This window comes from Delphinapterus leucas, chromosome 5 (assembly GCF_059928025.1).
Source record: "Delphinapterus leucas isolate spDelLeu-1000000601 "Yukka" chromosome 5, BTC_Dleu_Yukka2, whole genome shotgun sequence".
NCBI lineage: Eukaryota > Metazoa > Chordata > Mammalia > Artiodactyla > Monodontidae > Delphinapterus > Delphinapterus leucas.
The window spans coordinates 70,479,042-70,503,278 of NC_143133.1; the positions used below are offsets into that span (position 1 = coordinate 70,479,042).

The 24,237-nt window shown below is 36.8% G+C and overlaps 1 protein-coding gene across 1 annotated transcript in view; it reads left to right on the plus strand.

The window, feature by feature from the left end:
- Positions 1-5,071: 5,071 nt before the first annotated feature.
- The window catches only part of ATP10D (ATPase phospholipid transporting 10D (putative)), a 78,249-nt gene continuing 59,083 nt past the window's right edge, over positions 5,072-24,237 (plus strand). The window contains exons 1-4 of the mRNA XM_089911889.1: positions 5,072-5,179; positions 7,459-7,624; positions 17,883-18,087; positions 19,238-19,323. Coding sequence (XP_089768015.1) covers positions 7,509-7,624; positions 17,883-18,087; positions 19,238-19,323 — 407 coding nt within the window. The 5' untranslated portion in view covers positions 5,072-5,179; positions 7,459-7,508. The remainder of the gene's footprint in view (positions 5,180-7,458; positions 7,625-17,882; positions 18,088-19,237; positions 19,324-24,237) is intronic.

Genomic DNA, 24,237 nt, shown 5'->3' on the forward strand with positions numbered 1-24,237 from the left:
TGTCTTCTGTGATTGTTTGGATTTCTATTTGTATCCTACTGAATGCCGCTTACTTCTCCAGTAGCAACAGATAAATAGAACATTTACTTAGACTTGGACAACTTTAATTTGCAAGCAATGTGTTGAAAGTTCGGACTTCAGCTCAATTTACGCGGTTTCCAACCTTGACTTATTTATGCTGAGAAACAGGCAAGGAGAAGAGTGGGGAAAAGAATGAACATTGTTCATCTGCAGTGTGCCCCATGACTCTTAACAGCATCGCATCTTATTCACTAGCAAGCTGAGGCTAGGAGGTCAGTTACGTAGGCCACAGAGCTATTAAGTGATGCAACCGATATTCAAACCTGGGTCTATAGAGCAGGAGGAATTTGATTTGTCAAAAAGTGGTGATCAGACTGCTCATTCACTCAATTAAAATAGGTGAACCAGGAAATGCAGGGTTAGGGTCAGGGGCCGTGATGAAAAAGCTTCACCATTTGTTACCATGTGAAAATATGTGCCCAATATTCTGTATTTTTTTCTTTTTAAGAGAAGCTAATTATCAGTGTGTTATATAAATTTGTCTCCATTTTAAGATGTTGGTCCTGTATTCAAAAAATGTAAAACAATGTGTTTGACAACACCGTGATACAAAATAAATCATTGGGTAGAACTTTGCTTAAGGGCTACTGGTATGTGACTTCTAGATTAAATAATCTCTAAAGTCTAAGCTTTAAAATGTCATGATTCTTTCTGATTCTTGATGAGGTATGATTTACTGTGATTCCCTTTCCTTTCATGTCTTAAAGAATTTTTTCTGAATATTTATGTGAAATGTTAATAATGAAGCCTTCTCTAAGTATCAGTATACTTTTAACTTTGCTGGGGTAGATGGGGAAGGGTGAAGAGGCTACTTCTGGCTTCTTGCTACTGGGAAAAGTGTTGCCCTCCCCTGAGCTTTCTAGTCCAACTGCTGTTTTTCAGTGCCTCTCTACTCTCAGAGGGGCTAAAAATGGCTCTGTCCACTTCCATGTATGCTTTCAACCCATGTGGATCCACATGCAATCAGTGTCTCTCCAAAGTATGTAGAGCAACACATTAGTGAACCTTGAAACCAATTCAGTGCAGCTTGACCAGTGTTAAAATGAGAGAGACTGGGCTTCCCTGGTAGTGCAGTGGTTGAGAGTCCGCCTGCCGATGCAGGGGACACGGGTTCGTGCCCCGGTCCAGGAAGATCCCACATGCCGCGGAGCGGCTGGGCCCATGAGCCATGGCCGCTGGGGCTGCGTGTCCAGAGCCTGTGCTCCGCAACGGGAGAGGCCACAACAGTGAGAGGCCCGCGTACCGCAAAAAAAAAAAAAAAAAAAGAGACTGAGAAAGAGAATAGAGTAGAATAGAAGATGCATGCATGGCAAGTAGGAAGGGCAAGAATTGTTTTGTACGACTTTGTTTTAGCTGTATGTGTGTATGTGTGTGTCTGTGTTCCAGGTTGCATCATAAAATGTATTTCTTACTGGCCTGGCAGTTAACAAATTTTGTAAGCACTGAGCTAGAGTGACTAAATATTATTGATCCTTGGTTGTTCCTCCTCGATCTAAGATGGTATAAATTCTAAGCTGGAAATTTGAAAGAATTTTTACCACGTTAATTACCTCCACACTTGGTCCTTTTTGTTCAATCCCTTGAAAACATTAACAACTTCTCTATCTCAGGGGTCCGCAAACCCCTCTCCATCCCCGGGCCAGAGGTGATACACCATGAATTACCTGAAGTTAACACCCCCTACATGCTGTATTTGTTTAATTATTTCTAAGTTTGAATTCTGAAGAAATTGTATTCCAACATTAAAAAAATCTAAGTAGAATCTAGATTGTTGTGTGAGACTGTGGACCCTAGAGGGATATACACTCCTCTGTCTTAATAAGAATTTAATTGCAAATGAAAACTTCTCTTTTAAAGTTTCCAGAAATAATATAAAATTGTACTAATTTCAACCTTCTAAAAACTGTGAGGTTTGTCATAATGGTCACCTGATGGGAGGAAATGCATGAAAAGCCCCTAGTGCTTATGTTAAGTATTTTACATTATTTATTGATTCATTGATAAAGCACTATCTTACATCCTTATTCTGGGGAGATTTCTGAATATGTTATGAACTACTTTAATAACTCCAAGCTCTCATTACTAGTTATAGGTTAAGAAGCTATTTTTATATGCAGTTGACCCTTGAACAATGCAGGTTTGAATTTCAGGGATCCACTTATACTTGGGTAGTTTTCAGTAGTAAATATTACAATACTACCAAATCCTAGTTGGTTGAATCTGCGGATGCCTAAGGAATGGTGGAAATGGATGGCCAAGTACACGTTATGGCTAGATTTTCTACTTTGGGGAAGGTGGGCACTCCTAACCCCTACATGGTTCAAGGGTCAACTATACCGAAGTGAAAACTAGGCTTTTCAAATTACTTCAGAGACAGATTTTTAAAACATTATATTGAAAAGATAGGATTATTTTGACCAGTTTACATTGATTTAGCTCTCTGGACAGATAATTGAGAGAGCAAACTCCAAAGGGCAGCAAACTGATGGGGGTAGAACTTTTTTTGTATTGTTTCCATTACTAGTATAAAGCTGATAAAACCAACTTTATGGGTATTTTCTCTAACAGTAGACGCTATGTATTGTGGATCCAGGCACAAATACACACATTTGGAGGCCGGTGTATTTTTCCCATTAAAAGTGACTTTCTGCCTGTTGTTTGTTTGCTTTAGATCATATAAATTTTAAAGATCTGATGACTTCTTGTGAGATTGTGATTCAACTTATTTTCTGTAAATACAGTGATGAAGTGATGCTACATAACTGTAATCCCTGGAATTGCTTAAAGACCAGTATAGAGTAAACAAGTGTATTAGCTAGAATGGATTATTAAAAATAGTGATTCACTAGAATTACTAGAATAGGACCAAATCTTTCAATGCTGCTAGGTAATGATTTATGATTTCAGATCCATGAACGCTGGATACAGTTTTAGCGTCCTTAGGGGGAAACTATTAATTTCTGATTAGTATAACCCTTTAGAGAAAATAATCAATAGACGTGTTATAAACTTAAAATGAAGCTTAGGAAGGAAGCAAGCTTAAATAATTTGCCCAGACTACTTCAGTGCCTTGAACAATATTTTGCACTTGGGATTGCATTTATATATTTACGTACCTCTTGCCTCACCTAGACCCTGAGATCCTAGAGGTGAGGATCCAGGTCTTAATCATCTCTGTGTCCCTAGCCAGTGTAGTTTCTAGCACATAACCTAGTTTTTCTGCAAATGCGGTCATGGACCACCTGAATCAGATTCATCTGGGGAGTTTTGTTACCAATTCATATTATCAGGACGCACCCACAGATTTAATAAAAATCTCCAGAGGTGCACTCCAACCTAAAACGATCAACTAAATGCAATGACATTGATAAAGCAAGGATAGAAAGTAAGGCCTCCAGACCTTGCCTCCACACACTTGCTGACATGCTCAATGCTCATAGCCTGCTGCATGAACTTTGGGCATCTGCTAAGTGCCAGCTACTCTGGATACAAAGTTAAATGAAGCACATTAACAGCTAAAAGCAGACTGCTGAGTTGGAAAGATTTGATTTGAGTCAGCCTTACCTACTTATTAATCACGTGAATTTCAGTATGTCACTAAACTTCTCTAAGCCTGTTTCCTCTTTCGTAAAATGGAAATAATGACTTTGTCATAAGATTGATGTAAATACTAGATACGATAAGGCACGTAAAACGCTTTGCAAAGTGTTTGGAGTAGAGTGTGCTCTTAATAAATATTAGCTTTTTTTTTTTTCCTTTTTTAAATTAATGGGCATACGTTCTAGTCAGGGCTGAATTTCTTGGAAAATAAGAAGCACTTGAAAATGAGGAAAATAAGGAAGAGATTAGATAGGAGTTAGGTTTGTTTTCTATCACACCACCCCCGAAACATGGTGGTGTAGCTTCTACTGACTCGCAGTTTGGTGGGTTGGCAGTTGGGGTTGTGCTCAGTTGGGACAGCTCATCTCGGTGCTAGATTGTGTCCTCTGGGCACACTCACGTGTTGGCAGTCAGCTGGCAGTCAGTGGCCTCATTCATATGTTGGCAGGAGCAATAGTTGCTAAGTGGGTCAGGAGTACCCATCATCTAGGAGACTGGCCTAGGCTCAGGCATGTGGTAATGGGAAAAATGGAGTCAAGGAAGTCCCGTGAGCAAGCCCTTTTCAAGCCTCTGCTTGTATCAGGTTTACTGGAGTTTCATTAGCCAAAGCAAGGCACATGGGCAAGCGTAGCTGCAATGGGTAGAGAAAGACTTCACTACCTGATGGGTGAAAGGATGTGCATACAGGGATGGAAAGCATTTGTGGCCATTTTTGTTATCTGCACAGAATGGGTTTTACTGACTGCTTACTCTATATCAGGGTTTATGCTAGGTGATTTACATGTTATTCCCTTAATCCTCACAACAATTTCTTGACGTGTGGCAGTCCCATTTCATGGATGAGAAAACTGATGATAAGTTAAGAGACTTGTACGTAGTAAGCCCAAATTATTTGCCTCAAGTTGTAGAGTAGCCTTTTAGGGGCTGTCTCTTGTTGCTTAGGTGATCAGGTGATCAGCCCATGAGGCAGAAGGTGTATGCTCTATTTCATAAAGATCTGGCTAAAACGGAGTTCCAGTGACTCGCTTTACTCTCACATTGATACCTTGAGCCATTGAGTCATTCGTTTATTTAATATAGAAAAAAATTTAATTTTACTATTATTACTATTCTTTAAGACTTTCCAGAAGCTTATGAGAAGTATTTTAGTGGGTTTTTCTTTGTTTTGCCAGATTACCTACACAACCTGGATCTCACCGCATTTGGACATGACTGAGCCTCTTCAATGGGCCAGATATCACTGGCAGCGGCCGACTGGCGGTGAAAACAGGGACGATCATGAGAGGCCATACAGCTATTCCTCTTTACTTGCCTTCAGGGGCAAGTCCTCCCAGACCCCCAGACTGGCAGGAAAGCACCGGGTTGTTGTTCCCCACCTCCAGCCCTTCAAGGACGAGTACGAAAAGTTTTCTGGAACCTACGTGAATAACAGAATACGGACAACGAAGTACACGCTTTTGAATTTTGTGCCAAGAAATTTATTTGAACAATTTCACAGGTACTTTTATTTTTTGGGAAAATAATCTTAGAATGTTCTTGGTCATTCTAATTGATATATAAGATTTTTCATTTTCATAACATTGTTACCTAAGCCTAAGGCTTGTGACATTATCTTTGACAATTCTGGTAGTCTGTTGTGGAACGATGACCTCTTACATTCACATAACACTTTATAATTAATAAGATGCTTTCTCATGACAAGAGACAATGTTGTTACCTTCATATTACAGATTAGGAAACTAAGTTTGGCACAGTGGTTTAGCCAGTGTGATGCCGAAAGGAGACGAGGGACTATAGCCTTGAGTCTTACTCTTGCTTTGGTGTTGTTTCCATTAAACCATGGTGTATTTTAATTCTAGCTTTTTCTTCTTGATAATAGGAGAAAATAGAGCTCTGAAGCAAATTCAGATGTAAGCTGTAAGGTTAGGTGAAACAAAGACGTAATTCAGAGTAATATGTATTTATGGAAGCTCTCCGATCAGGTTAGGTATTGAAGGGAATGCAAGGCTAAATGGTGCTTCTTTCCTTACAGAGTTTTATATTTAGCAAGGGAACCAAGATGTTTATACAATGAAAAGGCATAGTGGATGGGATGAGTGTTATGAGGTGCTACCAACTAGGATGGAAACCTCAAAAAGAGAAATAATACTACTAGCCAGAGCAATAGAAGGGAAGTGGCATGTGAACTTAATTATGAAGGTTAAGATGTTCAAGGCAGAGGTGTCTGCAAAGCACATTTCAGATGGAGGAAGGAATATGAGTAAAAGCAGAATGGCTGTAGCATAGACGATTTGCTGGAGGCCTGGGAAGTAGTCCTCTGTGACTAATGCAATTAGAGGCAAATTGAAGGCAGGAGAAAACATCTAGGAAAATGCTGCGTATATCCCGGAGAGTTGTAATGGAGACCTGAACTTAGAACAATGTGGGGATAAAAAGGAGGATAATCTGTTACAGATACTATGGAGTAGATGTAGGGAATTAAGTGAAAGGAGTCAAAAGATGATGTGATCAAGTTGAGATGTGATGACCAGGAGGTTTAACAGAAAAAGGAATGACGGGAGTAAAAAGAAGCTCAGCTAGAAGATTATTTTGTTTTTGTAGATGATGAGTTTGAGATGCTAATATCACTATAGAGATTCTCAGCATTTATTATTCATTTCACATACATTCATTCTCATTTTTCATTTTATATACATTCCATATACATTCATGGAACAGTGGATATGGTTAAAGTACAGATGTGAATTTATTGAATTAATGGCTTTAACTGCTGTGGGTGTTTCTGTCTATGGGAGCTTGCCATCTAGTGTCCTTGATGGAATTAGAACCTGGAATTTGAACAGAGTTCAGGGCCTAGCCCTATAGATTTGGATGTAGTTCACATGGAAATCATTGAAGCCACAGAAATAGCAAAAAGGGCTAAGAAAAAAATTTCAGGGTAAAAGGAATTAGAGGTGAGGAAGGAGGGGTATGTGTAGATTATTCTGAGAAGTTTGGTTATGGGAAAAGTATGTGACAAAAATTCAAGGAACCATGCAAGATTGAGATTTTGTTTCTTTCTTTTAAGGAAAGAGGCCGCCTGAATTTGCCTTAGGGTCCAGTGGGGAAATATTTGAATATGTAAAATAGAGGAATAGAGGAAGTTCCTTAAAAAATTGGTTCTGAGTAGCATAAAAGCAGAAATGGAAACATTGATCTTAGCGAAAAGCAAACCCTCGGGCTTTTCTAATTATTGGGCTGGCCAGAAAAATTTGTTGGGGTTTTTCCACAAGATGTTATGGAACTTTTTGGCTGACCCAGTATTTTGAGCCTTGTTTGAATGTTATGTTTGGACAATCAAATTAACTTCTGAAAGTTAGTTTTTGTTGTTGTTTTGTTTTTTGTTTTTACAACACATTAACTCTGAATTTCCTCTTAAGTTTTTTGAACTTTTGAAAAGAAAATAGTACTTCCTACTGTGCTTTATATTTATGTGTTATACAACTCAAGACTGTCACATTGCAATACTTACTATAATATATGTAATAAATATCTCACATTTATTAAAGTATGCTCAAGCCAGATGTCTGGGGGGGGGTAATAAATTGTTCATTCAGATTTGTTAGATTTTGCTAGTTCCTCTCTGTTTTGTAGCATCCAAAATCAGCCGATAGAAACTTGTAGGGAAACACCGTCAGGTCTTTCACCTCTTTTGCTGCAGGCTTTTACATGATATGTTAATACCTCCTTGTGTGTGTTTGGGTTGCAGAGTCGCCAATTTATATTTCCTGTTTCTAGCTGTCCTGAACTGGGTGCCTTTGGTAGAAGCCTTTCAAAAGGAAATTACGATGCTGCCTCTGGTGGTTGTCCTTACAATTATTGCAATTAAAGATGGCTTGGAAGATTACCGAAAATACAAACTTGACAAACAGATCAACAACTTAGTAACTAAAGTTTACAGTAGGTAAGTGTAACAGGAGCTGTGCTGGGGAATACACAGGCATCATTTAGAAACAAGCAGAATGTTACTTTTTCCCCCTTAGGTGTGACTAGGACACTTGGGGGGGGGGGCGTGTTTTCAACAAATATTTATTCAGGTCCTACAGGGAATTAAATTCAGGCATCATAGGAAAACAATAATGTGTAAGCCATTGTCACCCCGGGAGTTGATAAAGCAAGAGCTTCTATAATTTAGGCATAAGTGGAACTGAAAGAAATAAACTTCAAACCATAAGAAGGAAAGCAAGCAGTTAGTTTTTAATCCTAGATGTTACAATTTGGGATTAAGAGAGGATGGGATATGAAAAACATGAATGAATATGGAAAAACAACATGGGATATGAAAAAAGAGAAGATGAGCTTCCTGTAGAGGAAAGGAATTGTGAGAAATGGAGAAGTGTGTTCTTTTTTGTGCACAAAGCCAGCAGCCTATAAAACCCTTCCTGCTGCAGCAACAACAACCTCCTATTCGTAATAGGAGGTCTTTTCAGAAGCACATTTGCTCTGTTGGAGACTTGTATTTCCAGTATTTATGAAATAGAAAGCCAAGAATAAAGTCCATTAAGGTGAGTTTTGAACTCTGCTGTTTATGAATGACTACATTTATGAATGCTAAAATGCTAGTGTCCGGAGACAGTTATTTATCACGCTGGGATGTATTCCTTCAAGTCATGTGCATATTGTGGTAGGGGTAAACCCATGGGGGACGGTTTACAAAATTGGGATTGTGCTACATATATTTTATTCTAATTCTTTTAGCCTAATATTACACCATAAATATTTCCCATGTCTTTAACCTTCAAGAAAGTACTTTTAATAGCCGCATTGTCTATAATATGACTCTAAGGTAATTTAACATTTCCCATATTTATATAATTCTGAGAATGTATGTTTCAGTGAGTATTCTTATACAAAAGTGTTGAAGATCTATGATTATTTCAGCATTATAATTAGAAATGGAATTACTAGATCAAAGAGGAGGAATATATTTTAAAATTTATTTTACTGAAGTATAGTTGATTTACAACGTTAATTTCTGCTGTGCAGCAAAGTGATTCAGTTATATGTATATACATTCTTTTTTATATTCTTTTCCATGATGATTTATTACAGGATACTGAATATAGTTCCCTGTGCTATACAGTAGGACCTTATTGTCTATCCATTCTATATATAATAGTTTGCATCTGCTTATCTCAAACTCCCAATCCATCCTCCCCCACTGCCCTCCCCCTTGGCAACCACAAGTTTGTTCTCTATGTCTGTGAGTCTGTTTGATAGATAAGTTCATTTGTGTCATATTTTAGATTCCACATATAAGTGATATCATATGGTATTTGTCTCTTTCTGACTTACTTCGCTTAGTATGATTTCTAGTTGCATCCATGTTGCTGTAAATGGCATTATTTCATTCTTTTTTTATGACTGAATAGTATTCTTGTGTGTGTGTGTGTGTGTGTACTTTACCTTCTTTATCCATTCATCTGTCGATGTACACTTAAGGTTGCTTCCATGTCTTGACTATTGTAAATAGTGCTGCTATGAACATCGGGATGCATGTATCTTTTCAAATTATGTTTTTTTTCTGGATATACACCTAGGAGTAGGATTGCTGGATCATATGGTAGCTCTATCTTTAGTTTTTTAAGGAACCTCCATACTGTTTTCCATAGTGGCTGCACCAATTTACATTCCCACCCACAGTGTAGGAGGGTTCCCTTTTCAAGAAGGAATATATTTAAGTCCTTATATGGGTGTCTTTTGTGAAAATAAATTACAGCGTTTATAATGTTAATTCTCTGGGGTTCCCTTTCATGAGAAATGTATCTACTTCTTAAAAAGTCATCATTAGGAATAGATTTGTGAAATTCTGAATACGTTAACTGCTTTACAAGTAAGGGTTTGGTGTTACTTGTTTTCATTTCAGAGTTTGGAAAGCTTATGGAATATCCTGAGGATGGTGAGTGTGTTAACTTGGCCTGAGGGGAGTAACCAAGTAAAGGGGCAGTAATCAGAAATTAAAAGTTAGAGAGGGAATTTGAAGCCTACTGTTGGAGACACTCCAATGACCAGGATACTGCTTAGACATTGAGTAAAAGAGTTCTCCAGAGAAACAGAATCAATAGGAATAAGATTTATTTTAAGGAATTGGCTCATGGGATTGTGGAGGCTAAGAGTCCCACTATCTTCCATCTGCACGCTGGAGTCCCAGGAAGGCCAACAGTGCAGCTTGAAGGCCAGAGAGCGATGGTGTAGATTCCAGTCTGAGACTGAAGGCCTGAGAATCAGGAGTGTCAAGGGCGGATCAGTGTCCCAGCTCAGTCAGGCAGGCGGAGAGTGAATTCAACCTTCCTTCACCTTTTTGTTCTATTCAGGCCCTCAACGGATTGGATGATGCCCACGCACACTGGGGAGGGCCATCTGCTTTACTCAGTTCACCAATTCAAACGCTAATCTCTTCCAGAAACACTCACAGACACACCTAGACGTAATGTTGAACCAAATACCTGGGCATCCTGTGGCCCAGTGAAATTGACTCATAAAATTAACCATCACAGATATTTTCCTTTAGTGGTAGAGAATGCATCTTTTGAGTTAAGAAGTAACATGGTAAAGGTTGTGCTTTAGGAGGATTGGTCTTCTCAAGTCATGGGAATGGCTTCTGTATAGATCTGCCTCTACTAATCAATCCAGGGTACTGTTGGGAGTAGATGCTAAGTACAGGAGGGGATTCATAGGAGAGATACTGTGAAGAAGAACCCAGTGGAATTTGTTGAACTTTTGCGATTTTTTTTTTTTTTCTGCTTTGGAGGATAAAAGTACCACTGATAGAAACAGGGAGCATTAAATTCATCTCAGGTAGAGTGAACTGTAAATGATAGTAAGACAGGCATCTAAGTGGAAATGCCCAGTGGGCAAATAGGGCACAAAAAGCTACAGAGAGAAATTTCAAAGTCATCAGTCCCTTTACGAGTTAGGAGTTTGACGTGAATCCTCAAGGGAGAAAATGTGAAGAGCTAAAAGACTGAGCTTTGAGCCCAAAGGTAGGCACCTGTTTCAGCCTTTGGAAAGACTTCAGAGGCTCCATTGGACAGATGCTGTCACTATTCTGAGATCTCAGAGCATTTGGCATATTTCTTGGGTTGATTTCAGTGCTCTGATACAGACTCAGCTTTCATAAGACACTAATTCTAAATTTGTCAGACTAGAGATTCTGTTCTATTCTAGTTTCCAAGTCAGAATAAATGATATCTAAGTTTAGAAGTTTAGTTTTATAATAAACAGAAGTATATTCTGAACAAATTTAAGTTCACTTGACTGACGAAGAGTTCAGCCAGATGACATAATTTTGTTGTTGTTGTTTTGGGAGGACAGTAATTCAAAGCCTTGTCCTGATGGTGGACATTTGTCTTCAGTGTTACATGAGCCAATGGTTAGGGAAGACTCCTCTGAAGAAGTGATATTTAAGCCAAAACCTGTAGGATTCTGAATTTTGTTCATTATTAGAATTCTTTTTTTTTTTTTTTTTTTTTTGGCGGTACGCGAGCCTCTCACTGTTGTGGCCTCTCCCATTGCGGAGCACAGGCTCCCGACACGCAGGCTCAGCGGCCATGGCTCACGGGCCCAGCCGCTCCGTGGCATGTGGGATCCTCCCGGACCGGGGCACGAACCCGTGTTCCGTGCATCGGCAGGTGGACTCTCAACCACTGCGCCACCAGGGAAGCCCCATTATTAGAATTCTTCAGTGGCTTTCCCCAAATTGATTTTAAAGGCCTATTATAGAAAACAAAGTAACTTTTTCTCTTTTGTAAGATGATGTGAACTGTACTTAAATAAGGAAAAATTAGTTCTTTTTTTTTTTCTTATACTCATGTCTAATCTAAAGGGAACCAGAAAAATTGATGTATAGAAAAAATGAAAAAATAGTTCATGGTTTTTATTTTAAAGTCATAGAGCACTTTACTGAAACAGTGCTGTGAATCATTTGATGACATTTAAATGCTTATTATGTGCCAGGGATAGAGAGGTGAAATGTTCATATAGTCTCTGCCTTCAAAAAATAGCTGTAGGAAATAGGATTTTACAGTGATTATACGATGAACAAAATCCATATTTTGACTAATTTTAAGATTGCTCAGCTAATGCCAAATTTAGCAAACGGAAAGAATACTTATATGTATTTTTAAATACAAATTCTTGTACATAAATAATTGCTGATTTTTAGTGCTAGTTTAGAGTTGTTACTGTGTGTTTGTTTGCTTTTTTAGCTTATTCTAAAAAGTTCTAATCCTGATTCCTTCACTTAGTAGCTGTGTAGCCTTGGGCAAATTGTGTAACTCCAGTTATATTATTATAAACTCCAGTTCCCTTCATTATGAATAAAATAGTATAAAACAGTAAGCATAGTACCTAACCCTTTCAAGTGCTAAGTAAAGGTTAGCTATTATGATTATTGTAAGTTGATAATGACTATAAGCTAGAGTTTGTCACATGATCAAGTCATTTAATTAATATTTGAGAACTTGTTCAAACATTGTATGATTTTATAAATTCTAAAATTCCCTAATGGGAAACCTGGTATAATTTTTTTCTCACAGGTCCCTTTAGACATAGTTTGGATCTGTTTTAGATGATTTGCATATAAACGTAAAGATGAGATGCAATATTCTTTTCAATTGTTTAAGGTCTAGTCCAAGATATCACTTTATGATTGCATTTCATAATAGAATTGGGTAGCTCTTTATGTCTTTTTATTATATTCTATGTAATTTGCTTTTGTTTGGTGTAGAAGAAATAATGCTTACATTCTAACCCCTCATCCCTTGTTCTTGGAACAAATTATAAAGAAATAAACGTGGGCTCTAAGACCATGTCTTGTTGATTTAAGTTAATGTACTAACTTAAATTCCTATTAAATACAAAGAAATTACTTTAGAGGACAAATTAATTCTCAGTAAAATTAAGTTGAAAGTATGCAGCTTTTAAATCTTGCAAGCTTCCGGAAGAAGCATATTAACATTTCTATGCAGATAATTTGGTTCTTATTTGTAATAATATGTGGTCTTTCACAAGGTGCTTAATTTTCTTTGGGAAAGTATCATAGGGAAATAACAAATGCTAGAATAGAAATTAAACATTTAAGCCCTATTACACCGCAATTACATTAGAATGAACTATTATCCAAAACCTGCCTTTAAAATGGCAACCATTTGTAAGGTTTTAAGGTTTGCTTCAAGGATACTAGAAGTGTGCTGAAAATAAAACTATTAATCATCCAGCAAATTTAAGTGCCTACTGTGTTGTAGGCACTGAGAGATTTAGAGGTTTGAACAAAAAACAGATAAAATGCCTGCCCTCCAGGAACTTATACTGTTTTCTGATCTTTAAAAATCACCATATTGTTGGTGTTAGGAGTTTAAAAATACTAGCTAATGTTAATATTTTAGAATTATCTCATAAATTCATAGAATTTTATGATTCTTGAAAGGAGACTGAATATCAGTGGCCTCCTAAGATACTAACCTTATCGATGTGTGACATTTTCCAAAGCAGTGGTTCTTGAAATTCACTTTCTGATACACAATTAAACCATGTTTTGTTTGGTGGTCATTGCTAAGTTACTATAGCTGGGAGTAAAGTCTAGTATTTGAGAGATGGACTCTGGAGCTACCTGCCTTGTTTCAAATCCCAGGAATACTAGGAACTGTGTGACCTGGAGCTAGTGACTTAACCTGTCAAAGTCAGTTTTTCTCGTTTCTAAGAGGTGGGGGAGTGGGGCATAGTGCATTCATCGTACCACCCACATAACACTGTTATAAAAATTAAATGAATTGATGAATATAAAGCATCCAGTAAATCTTAGCTGATCTTGTGTCCAATGATTATTCAGTATTTGCGTTTTATAAACTGCTTTTAGTGTTTTATTGGAAAAATACTAAAGAACATCAAAAAGAAAAACTCATTCATAATCCCACTCTTCCTCTCTTTCAATTTGTTAAAGTAGGAAGTGGAAGTCCACGTTTTCTGTCTTTCCACCTCTCTCCTTCCAACCTCCACCCCAGTGGAATCACTATTAATAGTCCAGTGTATTCTTCCCAATTTTCCCCAGTGATTGTGTATTGACATAAAAGCTGTGCGACATTGAATTCTTAAAGAAGCAAAATGGGTCTAGAAGTTTGCCTGAAGAATGGATTATAAGTGCTATATCCTGACCAGTGAGAGTAATTGCAGAAGCACAAGTAACCAAGTAGATACAAGAAATTCTAGCTGTACATTTAGGCTGTGGGAGAAGGAGAAAGTTCTTTTACTACTTTTAATTCTATATCCGAGAAGGAAATATAACCTCATGTTGAGTCTACCACAATTAAAAATTCCCAAAGCTAGTTAAAATTGGCAATGAGCATTTGTCACTTAGCTTGTAGTTTCAAACATCATGCTCTTCTCCCATGCCCTATGGCACTGTGCCTCCACTCTCACTCTGACTGATACACTGTCCCACCTTTCTTCACCTGACTCACTCCAGATCATCCTGCAAGGCTCACCTCCTCCAGAGCTAAATGTCCCAACTGTTTGCTCCCATAAACCTGTGCATACCTCTTATAAAATTGCTGTTTGTGTCACTTTTTCAAATTTTGACCATAACTTCCATAGGGAGATCACCATAGCTTAATCACTTTTGTATTCTTAGCACCTGACGTGGTAACTCACATAAATTAAGGTCAGTATGTGTTTAATTGACCTGAACTAGCTACCTACTGGGAAAATTAGCTACTTTAAAAATATCCTAGTATGGACTCCAAATGGGGAAAAGTTAATTTAATTGTAAAATTGACCTCATTTGAATTTTGTTCCAATGTAGAGTAAATAAACTTGTCCCTTAGAGGAATTCTATTTCTTCTGTTTGAAAGAAAAATAAAATCCTTAACCCTAATATCAAATCTGTCTTCTCTCCCTACTTTTACAAATTCTCAGCAAATTTTCTTATAGCTTTCTTCAGAGAAAAAGTAGAGGTCATTAAGCATGAATTAGGTACTTCAGTTCTTTCTTACATTATCTACACCTTCACCTACTTTCTTCTGACTTTACATGAAAAGGTGATTCCCTGCCTTGTAATAGTAATTCTTTCATCTGCATTCTTAATTCCATTCCTTGTTACTTCTCCATAGCCTCAAACAGCACCCTCCAACGCTGTCCTCTCTTCTACCTTGCCTTCTCCATGGGCTTCTTCCCTGCATGCTACGTGCATGCCCAGTTCTTTCATCCTTACTGTCCTTTGCCTTACCTTCCCTTGCAGTGGCTGCTTTCACCCATTATTCCTTTCAGGGCTGAACTTCATGAAATATTCTACTTCTTCAACTTCCAATTATGCCTTAATTCACTGGAGGTCTCACTTTCGTCTTCACTGTCCGCATCAACAGTTTCATACTATCAACTTGATAGCAGACATTCTAATAACCACATATCACAGGCATGACCCCTTTGTGGCTTTTGTTACTATGATGGCTCCCTTTTTGAAATTTCCTTTTTTGATTTCTCCGACATTTCCTCTTGGGTCGTTACCTTGTGTCAGCTGCCCTTTATGTACCTAGGACTTGCAAGTTTATATTTCTACTCATGAACTTCTGATCAGAACCATCAAAATGCTGGACCTCTTCAATTTTATATCTCACTGCAAATAAAAACTTTCCAAACCAGCTTTATTATCTTTACCATGATGCAATCAGTTGCTTCTAAAATCTGGGACATGGTGAAAGGCCCCACTCACCATACAAGTTAGATACCATAGTGTCACCCTTGATAACTTTGCATGTAATAAGTCAGAATACTTGTCTCTAGTAACCAAATATGTCTTGACTTAATCTCCTTTCATCCATCCTTTTTGCTGCCTTAATTCTAACCATCTTTATCCCTCCCCTGAATTATTTCAATAACTTTCCATTGGTTCCTTGCCATTCCTATTTCTAACCAGCCTGCCACCCAACAATTCATCCGTTACTCTGTAGCAGGAGTTAGCAGGTAGAAATAGAATCATATCCTTCTGTGAACCTTCAGTGAATATCCATTTTCTATGGAATGAAATCCCTACTCCTAGGAATGGCAGTAAGACTGAACCTTCAAAATATGACTCCTGGGTTCCTTAAAAAACTACAAATAGAACTACCATACAACCCAGCAATCCCACTACTGGGCATATACCCTGAGAAAACCATAATTCAAAAAGAGTCATGTACCACAATGTTCATTGCAGCTCTATTTACAATAGCCAGGACATGGAAGCAACCTAAGTGTCCATTGACAGATGAATGGATAAAGTAGATGTGGCACATATATACAATGGAATATTACTCAGCCATAAAAAGGAACGAAATTGAGTTATTTGTAGTGAGGCGGATGGACCTAGAATCTGTCATAAAGAGTGAAGTAAGTCAGAAAGAGAAAAACAAATACCGTATGCTAACACATATATATGGAATCTAAAAAAAAAAATGTTATGAAGAACCTAGGGGCAGGACAGGAATGAAGACATAGAGAATAGACTTGAGGACACAGGGAGGGGGGAAGGGTAAGCTGGGACGAAGTGAGAGAGTGGCATGGACATATATACACTACCAAATGTAAAATAGCTAGTGGGAAGCAGCTGCATAGCACAGGGGGACCAGCTCGGTGTTTTGTGACCACCTAGGGGGGTGGGATAGGGAGGGTGGGAGGCAGACGCAAGAGGGAGGAGATATGGGGATATATATATATATATATATATATATGTGTGTGTATATATAGCTGATTCACTTTGTTATAAAGCAGAAACTAACACACCATTGTAAAGCAATTATACTCCAGTAAAGATGTTAAAAAAAAATATATATATATATGACTCCTGCCTACCTTTTTTGTCTTCTCTCTGTTACTTCCCACCATGGAAGAGTAAACTGGTGTATACTAGAAAAAAATTGTTAAAACAAACCATTGATTTACCTTTCTTGATAAACTAACAAACTCTTTAGGTAAATAAGGAATTCTTTTAGTTGGATTCAACCTGGTGCATAAGATATTTTGGGAGAATGTGTCCTGAAAATGTTCTTCTTAGGTAGCCCTTTGAGCTAAGTATTTCTTGAAATAACCAATGTAATTCTGTATAGCAGAAGTTATACAAGTATTGGCTTAAGGTAGCATTTCTATTTAATATGATGCATTCATTTTTAATATATAAGTCATATAGCTTAGAATATAACTATCTCCCAGGCTTCTTCAACAATGAATTTGAATACTGAGCTCCAAAAATGTAATAGAAAATAAATCTTTACTTATAAAATAAGTGCATTTTTATGACAAAATACTAGTTCTTTACAGATATTTGGGAGGTGATAGGGGGATGAGACAGACGTTCCTAACATTTGTTGGCAGTGTTGTGTGTGAAATGCTGCTTAACTAGTTATATAATAGTCTATGCCTCAAATGTCATAATTCTTCTCTAAGGACAGTGCTTTGTGGAACTTAATTCATGCCATTGGTATGAAAAGGCATGAGAAGTTTGGCAAAAACTTTAACGTAAATCAGGGCATTTATGGCAAGTCAACTTCAGTTCATGTGCCTTTCCTTTAAAAAGAATTGAATATATAGATTGGGAAAACTACACTTTTGAAAAGAGTTAAAATTTGGCATTCTCCTTTCTAGGGATCAACTGCAGCCAACACAGGACTACTTTAACCAGTATTTCAATTAAATGATAATTAGGGGTGTTAATCTGGTGGTATAATGATTTTTAAAGTGTTGTGTCTGGGTATTTATTTCATTTCTTTTGGGTTTTCTTTAATTTCTCCATCCTATCGGCCAGATAGGAAGCTCTCTTGAGAGCAGATAATGTGTCTTGGGTACTTTTAGATCCTTGATTCCTGACCACAGGATAGCACACAGGAATTGCTTCATATATGAATAAACCCATCCAATGTTAATTTTAATTTTATTCAAGAGCTACCCAAATAGCGTAGTGGTTCAAAATCTCACAGGAAAAGAGAATTGATGTTTTGGCAGCTTAGTAACTAAATTTTCAGGTGAAGCAAGTTGTGGAATTTAAGTTTTACCAATTCTCTGGCTTCCCCTTTTAGCATTTAACAGATTAAAATTCACCCTAACACTTTAAATTATATACTAAAATTAAAAAAAAACTATTATGTGTGTTTTTGGCTTGAGATTCTTTTTAAACTTTTTTTTTTTTTCTATTTTAGGAAAGAGAAAAAATATGTCGACAGATGCTGGAAAGATGTTACTGTTGGGGACTTTATTCGCCTTTCCTGTAACGAGGTTATTCCTGCAGATATGGTTTTACTCTTTTCCACTGATCCAGATGGAATCTGTCACATTGAGACTTCTGGTCTTGATGGAGAGAGCAATTTAAAACAGAGGCAGGTGGTTCGGGGATACACAGAGCAGGTAAATGATGTGTTTTCCATTGGTGACATAAACATTTTCTTTTCAGAAGATGTCTGAGCTCATTTTCACATGTACAGATAAAGAGACTTTTTAAACTCATTTTTACCTTTACAAAATGGAATTCTAGAGAGCTTAATCCAGTTCCAGATATCAGTAGAGGTGTGCTATATTTTATAGATAATAGGATTTAATGACTTCGGAGTTCAGACATTTCAGTCTGACAATCATATATTTCTGGGAATTGAATTTAAGAAACCCAACAAATTTTGCAATTTGGAAAATTCTTTTGCAATAGAAACAATCAACTTCTAACTTACTTTTCTTAAACTTAGATTTTTATATGTTATGTCTGATTGAAGCTGGAGATATCAATCAGTCATTGTTCCTAAAATCTGTAATTACTTATATACCAAGGCCTTTTAAGAAATTTGTATCTTTTCATGCCACAGAGCTCTGACCCTTCACCATGCTGTGGTGAGGTAAACAAGACCTTTGAAGTTATATTAACACGAGTTTGAATGAATCCCAGCTCTGCCGTTTAATTACTGTGTTACCTAACCACTTTATGCCTCAGTTTCTTTATCTTAAAATGAAAATGATGATATTTGATCTATTAGAGAATTTTGTGACGTATTGATATTTAGCATATTTTAATTTTTTAAATAAAGTTTACTGAGATCAAATGCATACGTGCTCAGAGTACTCATATGTATACATATATGTGTGTATATATGTATAAATACACACGTAATCTCAGAAGCTACATATATGGTTAAAGAACAACAACAAAAGTATTTTCAGCTTTTCAGTGTCTTCCAGATAAAAGAGTGTGCCCTGTAGGAGGAGAAGCTCTCTCCTGCAGGGAGTCCTGCATGGATTCCAGTATATGATTCAGACATTCCCATCACCTGAAGATATTTATTGATACTCTGGGACCATTCTGATCTCATTTATTCATTTATAATTATGCCTATACGTTCCTTCATTTGGGCGACTTGTGACAAATTTTGTGACAAGCATGCCTTCGTTTTATCTTAACAATTGGTGAAAGGATAAACACTTAAATCTCAAGATTTAACCTTGAATTTTTGTTTGGTGATTGTAAAAAATAAATAAATAAATAAATAATAAATAAATAAATATTTTTTAGGACTCTGAAGTTGATCCTGAGAAATTCTCCAGTAGGATAGAATGTGAAAGTCCAAACAATGACCTCAACAGATTCCGAGGCTTCCTGTGAGTGATACATGACTTACCTTTGTGGGGGTGAGTGGGATTGTATGTTGCAATTATGCTTAACTCAAAAAAACTTTTGTGTACTTATACCAAGTTAAATCACTAAAGGCTGTAAGTTAAGCCACCTATAAATTTGGCTTATTTTAATTATTTGATATATACCTATGTATATTTTTAAAACAAAAAACCTTGTTCTTAAAATAATCCTAGACTCTCTTTCAGTGGTATGTGAATGACTTAACATGAGCTCCATGTTAAGCCCAAGACATGTTAGTTATTGGGAAGGAAGTGTTTGGACAGACAGGGCAGCTTAAGTGACATGATAGGCTGATGGTGTCCTCCTATCCTATTAGAGTAGGTGGACAATTCAGTTGGTAAAGTTAGCCAATGATTTTGAAACACATCTAAGAAAAAGTATGGGAATCCACAACAGTGTTCATTCTGGAGGTTCCTGTGGCATCTACATCCCTTTCCAGGGGCATGTAGAATTTAGGGTCTTATCTGATTCAGGCTGGCTTGTGCCACTTAAGTGCTTTATTTTTTGAGCCAAGTTACTTTTTTTATCCTTCCTTATTTTTAAGAGAAGTTAGTTAGACCTACTTCATAGTGGTGATCTTGTGAGGAAATGGCAGAGAAGAAAAAAGTTCCTAAATCATTTTTTGATACCATTACCCTGATACTGAAAGAATACAGAGACATTTAAGGGAAGATTAATATCCCCCATGAACATAGATGCAAAAAAATTTACACAAATTATAGCAAATCAAACCCAACAATATATAAAAAGGTTAATACATAATGACTCAGTAGGTCTTATACCAGAAATGCAAGGTTGGCTTAACATTAGAAGATCAAACAATGTAATTCACCATATTAACAAACGATAATTAACAAGTGAAAAAGAAAAACCAGGTGACCATCTCATGGATATAGAAAAAGCATTTGACAAAATGTAACTTCCGCTTTTGCAAACTGGAAATAGAAGGGAACTTTCTCAACCTGATGAAAGGCATCTATAAAAACCATACAGCTAGGATCAGACTTAATAGTGAAAGACTAAGTAAGCATTTTTCCCCTAAGATCAGGAACAAGACATGGATATTGTCTCTCACCACTTTTATTCAAGCTTGTACTGGAGAGCCTAGCTAATGTAAAGAAAATGAAATAAAAGCATCAAGTAATAAAGAAGTAAAACTGTCTTTTATTCATAGATGGTATGATGGTCTTTGTAGAAAACCTGATGAAATCTACAAAAAAAGCTACTAGAATTAATAACTGAGTTTAGCAATGTTGTAGGAAACAAGATCAATATACAAAAATTAATTGTATTTCTATACACTAGCAATGAACAATCAGATACGGAAACTTTAAAAATCAATTTATAATAGCATCAGAAAAATTGAAATAAGAATAAATCTGACAAAAGATATGAAAGACCTGCATACTGAAAATCACTGAACACTGTTGGGTTAAACTAAAGATGTAGCTAAATGGAGAGACATACGTTGTTCATGTGTTGAAAGACTCAATATTGTTAGGACATCAATTTTTTTCGCAAATTGATCTGTAGATTCAGTGTAATCCCAATTGAAATCCCAGCAAGGTTTTACTTTTTATTTTGTTTTAGAAATTGGCAAGTTTATTCTAAAAATTTGTGTGGAGATAGAAAGAACCATTTAACTAAAACAACTTCGAAAAAGAACAGATTTGGAGGGCTAATACCACCAGATTTTGTTTTTGGCATATAGACCAATAGGTCAGTGGAAGAGGTTAGAGTCCAGAAATTGATCCAGGCATTAATGGGCAACTGGATTTTGACAAAGATGCAAAGGCAGTTTAGTGGAGAAAGGTTAGTTGTTTCAACAAATGATGCTGCAACAATTATACATCTATACTTTAAAAAAACACTTCAACTTGGACCTCTTGCCACTTAAAAAGATTAACTAAAACTGGATCCTGTACTTACTTAAATGTAAACGTGAAATTGTAAAATTCCTAAAAGAAAACATAGGGGAAATCTTTGGTATCTTGTATTAGCCAAAGATTTCTTAGATATAACACCAAAAGCACAATCCATAAAAGGACAAAAATAATTAAATAAAAGAACTTCATCAAAATTAGAAACTTATTCTCTTCAAATGACACTGCTAAGCAAATGAAAACGTAAGTCACAGACTGGAAGAAAATATTTGCAATGCTTGTTTCTCATATAGGACTTGTATTCAGAATAGAGAAATACATCTCAAAACTCAGTAATAAGTAAACAATACAGTTTTTTAAATCAAAAAAATTGGCCACTCCATCAAAGAAGATACATGGATGACAAATATCTGTGTGAAAAGATGCAAATTAAAACCACAGAGCTACAACTGCTAAATTAAAAGAACTGACTATACCAACTTTTCACAAGGATGTAGAGAAACTGGAACTCTCATGTACTGCTGGTAGGAGTGGAAATGGCTACAGCCACTTTAGCAAATAGTTTGGAAACTTCCTAAAAAGTTAAATTCACACCTACCGTGTGATCTGGTTTTTCCACTCCTAAGAAGTTACCCAAGAGAAAACATTTATCCAACATATATCCATATACCCAAGAGAAAACATTTATCTGTATACTAACCTGTACACAGACATTCAAAACAGCTTTATTGGTAATAGCCCCAATTAGAAACAACCCAAATGTCCATCAACAGGTAAATAGGTAAAACAAATGGTATATCCATACAATGAATGCTACTCTGCAGCAAAAAGAATTCACTAGTGGTACATGGAACAACATGGATGCATCTCAAAATAACGTTGAGTGAAAGAATCCAGACAAAAAAGAATATATACTATATGATTTGATTTATATAGTCTCTCAAAAAAGAAAGCTAATTTATAGTGATAGAAAGCAGATTAGTGGGTGCCTGGGAGGGGGAAGGTAGGAAGGAAAGATTGCAGAAAGACGTAAGGAAACTTTGGGGAATAATGGATATGTTCATTTTCCTGATTGTAGCGATGGTTTCACAGGGGAAACGTCAAAACATCAAGTTTTACACTTTAAATATGTACAGTATATGTATTATGATTTTTATTAGTTATTCCTCAGTCAAGTTGTTTAAAATGTTAGAGTCATCGTGGAAGGAAGTTTAGAACATCGCGGTAGCATCTTTAAGTAGCACCTGATACAGACAGGTGTTTGGGCAGGCACAGGAAGCTATGCAATGGGAAAAGGGAATAGGCTTGGTCCAGGTAAAGAGGTAATGCTAGAATTAAATAATCACGAATGAGAAGATACCAGGCAGGCAACTAAATGCAAAGAAAGGCTGACATTCCAGGTTAAGGGAGCAACACAGGTAATGGTGTAGGGGCCTGAGACCACAGTGCATTTGTGGAGTCATAAGTGGTTTAAGTGTGTTTGGAGGGTAGGTGAGCAATATAATAGGTCATAAAGAGGCGAGATGATAAAGGGACGTTAGCAGATGTTCCTGTCATCAGAAACGTGCTCATAAGCCATCTCTTAGGATGAGCCATTTTCTAGTATTATTTTCTCCAGCTGCTGACTATTTACAGAATTTCCTCTTGTAAATGTCAGATTTAAGGGCTGACATTTTTTGACCTGGACCTCAGGTGCTGAGGTTTGTACAGCCTCTTACTGGGAATGCTGACTCCCCTGACAAGGTCAGTCTTGCTTCTGGCACATTTCTAGACAGGAAAGAATAGGAACTTTAGTCTATCACTGTGTGGTTTGGAATATAGAACTCTGCATAGAATCTGACTCAGAGCCTATATATTTAGTAGAGTCAGCCCAGGACGATACAGTAATTTTTTGTGAAGTTGTTTTTATCTGCTAAACTAGCTCCTTATCCTTTTCCTGCTGTGTAGCCTATTTCCTAAAATCAACAAAAATTGAGATGTTCAAGCTCATTCTCTGTATGAATGATAGCTTCTCTGGTCTTCTTACTCTCAGGTAGCACTGACTTCTTCCCTATTTGTGCCCACATTGTATGCTGAATATCAGATTTCTATAATAACACCTATAATATTTTTATTACTTACATATTTCTATATCAGTCACTTCCTGTTAGACCACAGGAGGCAAGACTGTGTAAGTTTGCTTTTCTATCCTCAGCATCTGGGTGGGTGTGCTGGGCGCATGGTAGATATTACATAGGCTCTTGAATGGATGAGAGCTCTATGTGGACAGTCAGTGTCTCACATGGAATCTGAAAGTCCCATGCTGTAATTGCCAAATACACACCCATCAAGTGCAGGACATGTTTAGAGTTTGGAGCAGGTGCAATCAAGATAGAAGTTGGGCTTTGATGTAATGATGGTAACCTAGAGTGACGTAATGGTGAAAAATAAGGATCCCAGGGGAAAAAATCTTAATACACTAAGGAACTTTGGAACTGGTTCTTTTGTATATTATATCTGTTCTGTAAAGGTTCTAGGGATAACAACTGCTATATTCATGAGGAACCAAATCAAGACTGGGATGCGTGCCTGGGAATGCTACATAGAAATGTGAATGTTGGGATTTAATTTCCTCATCTGTAAATCCAGAAAACAGAATTAGGTTAAACCCAAGGACACTGCTAGTTCTGACCATGACCCTATGGTTTGCTCTTTGTGCATAAACCCATATAAATGAAGGAATGTAAGCACACACCTCTTAGAGTGTTTTACAAATTAGAGGAGTGAAATGACAAATCTATTTTCCTCCTTTGTGGTAGGAAACCTTTTTTGAAGAGCTTTTCTTTTCCTTGTAATCCAGATAGCATGGGTAGCAGATACAATGACAATCTTCCTATACTTAATAAAGAAGAAATGACTTATAGACTGAAGTGTATTGCTTAAAGAACAAACTAACTTTAATGCTGAAATTAAGAATGCATTTTCACAAAATAGGTGAAATACGTTGTATTTTGC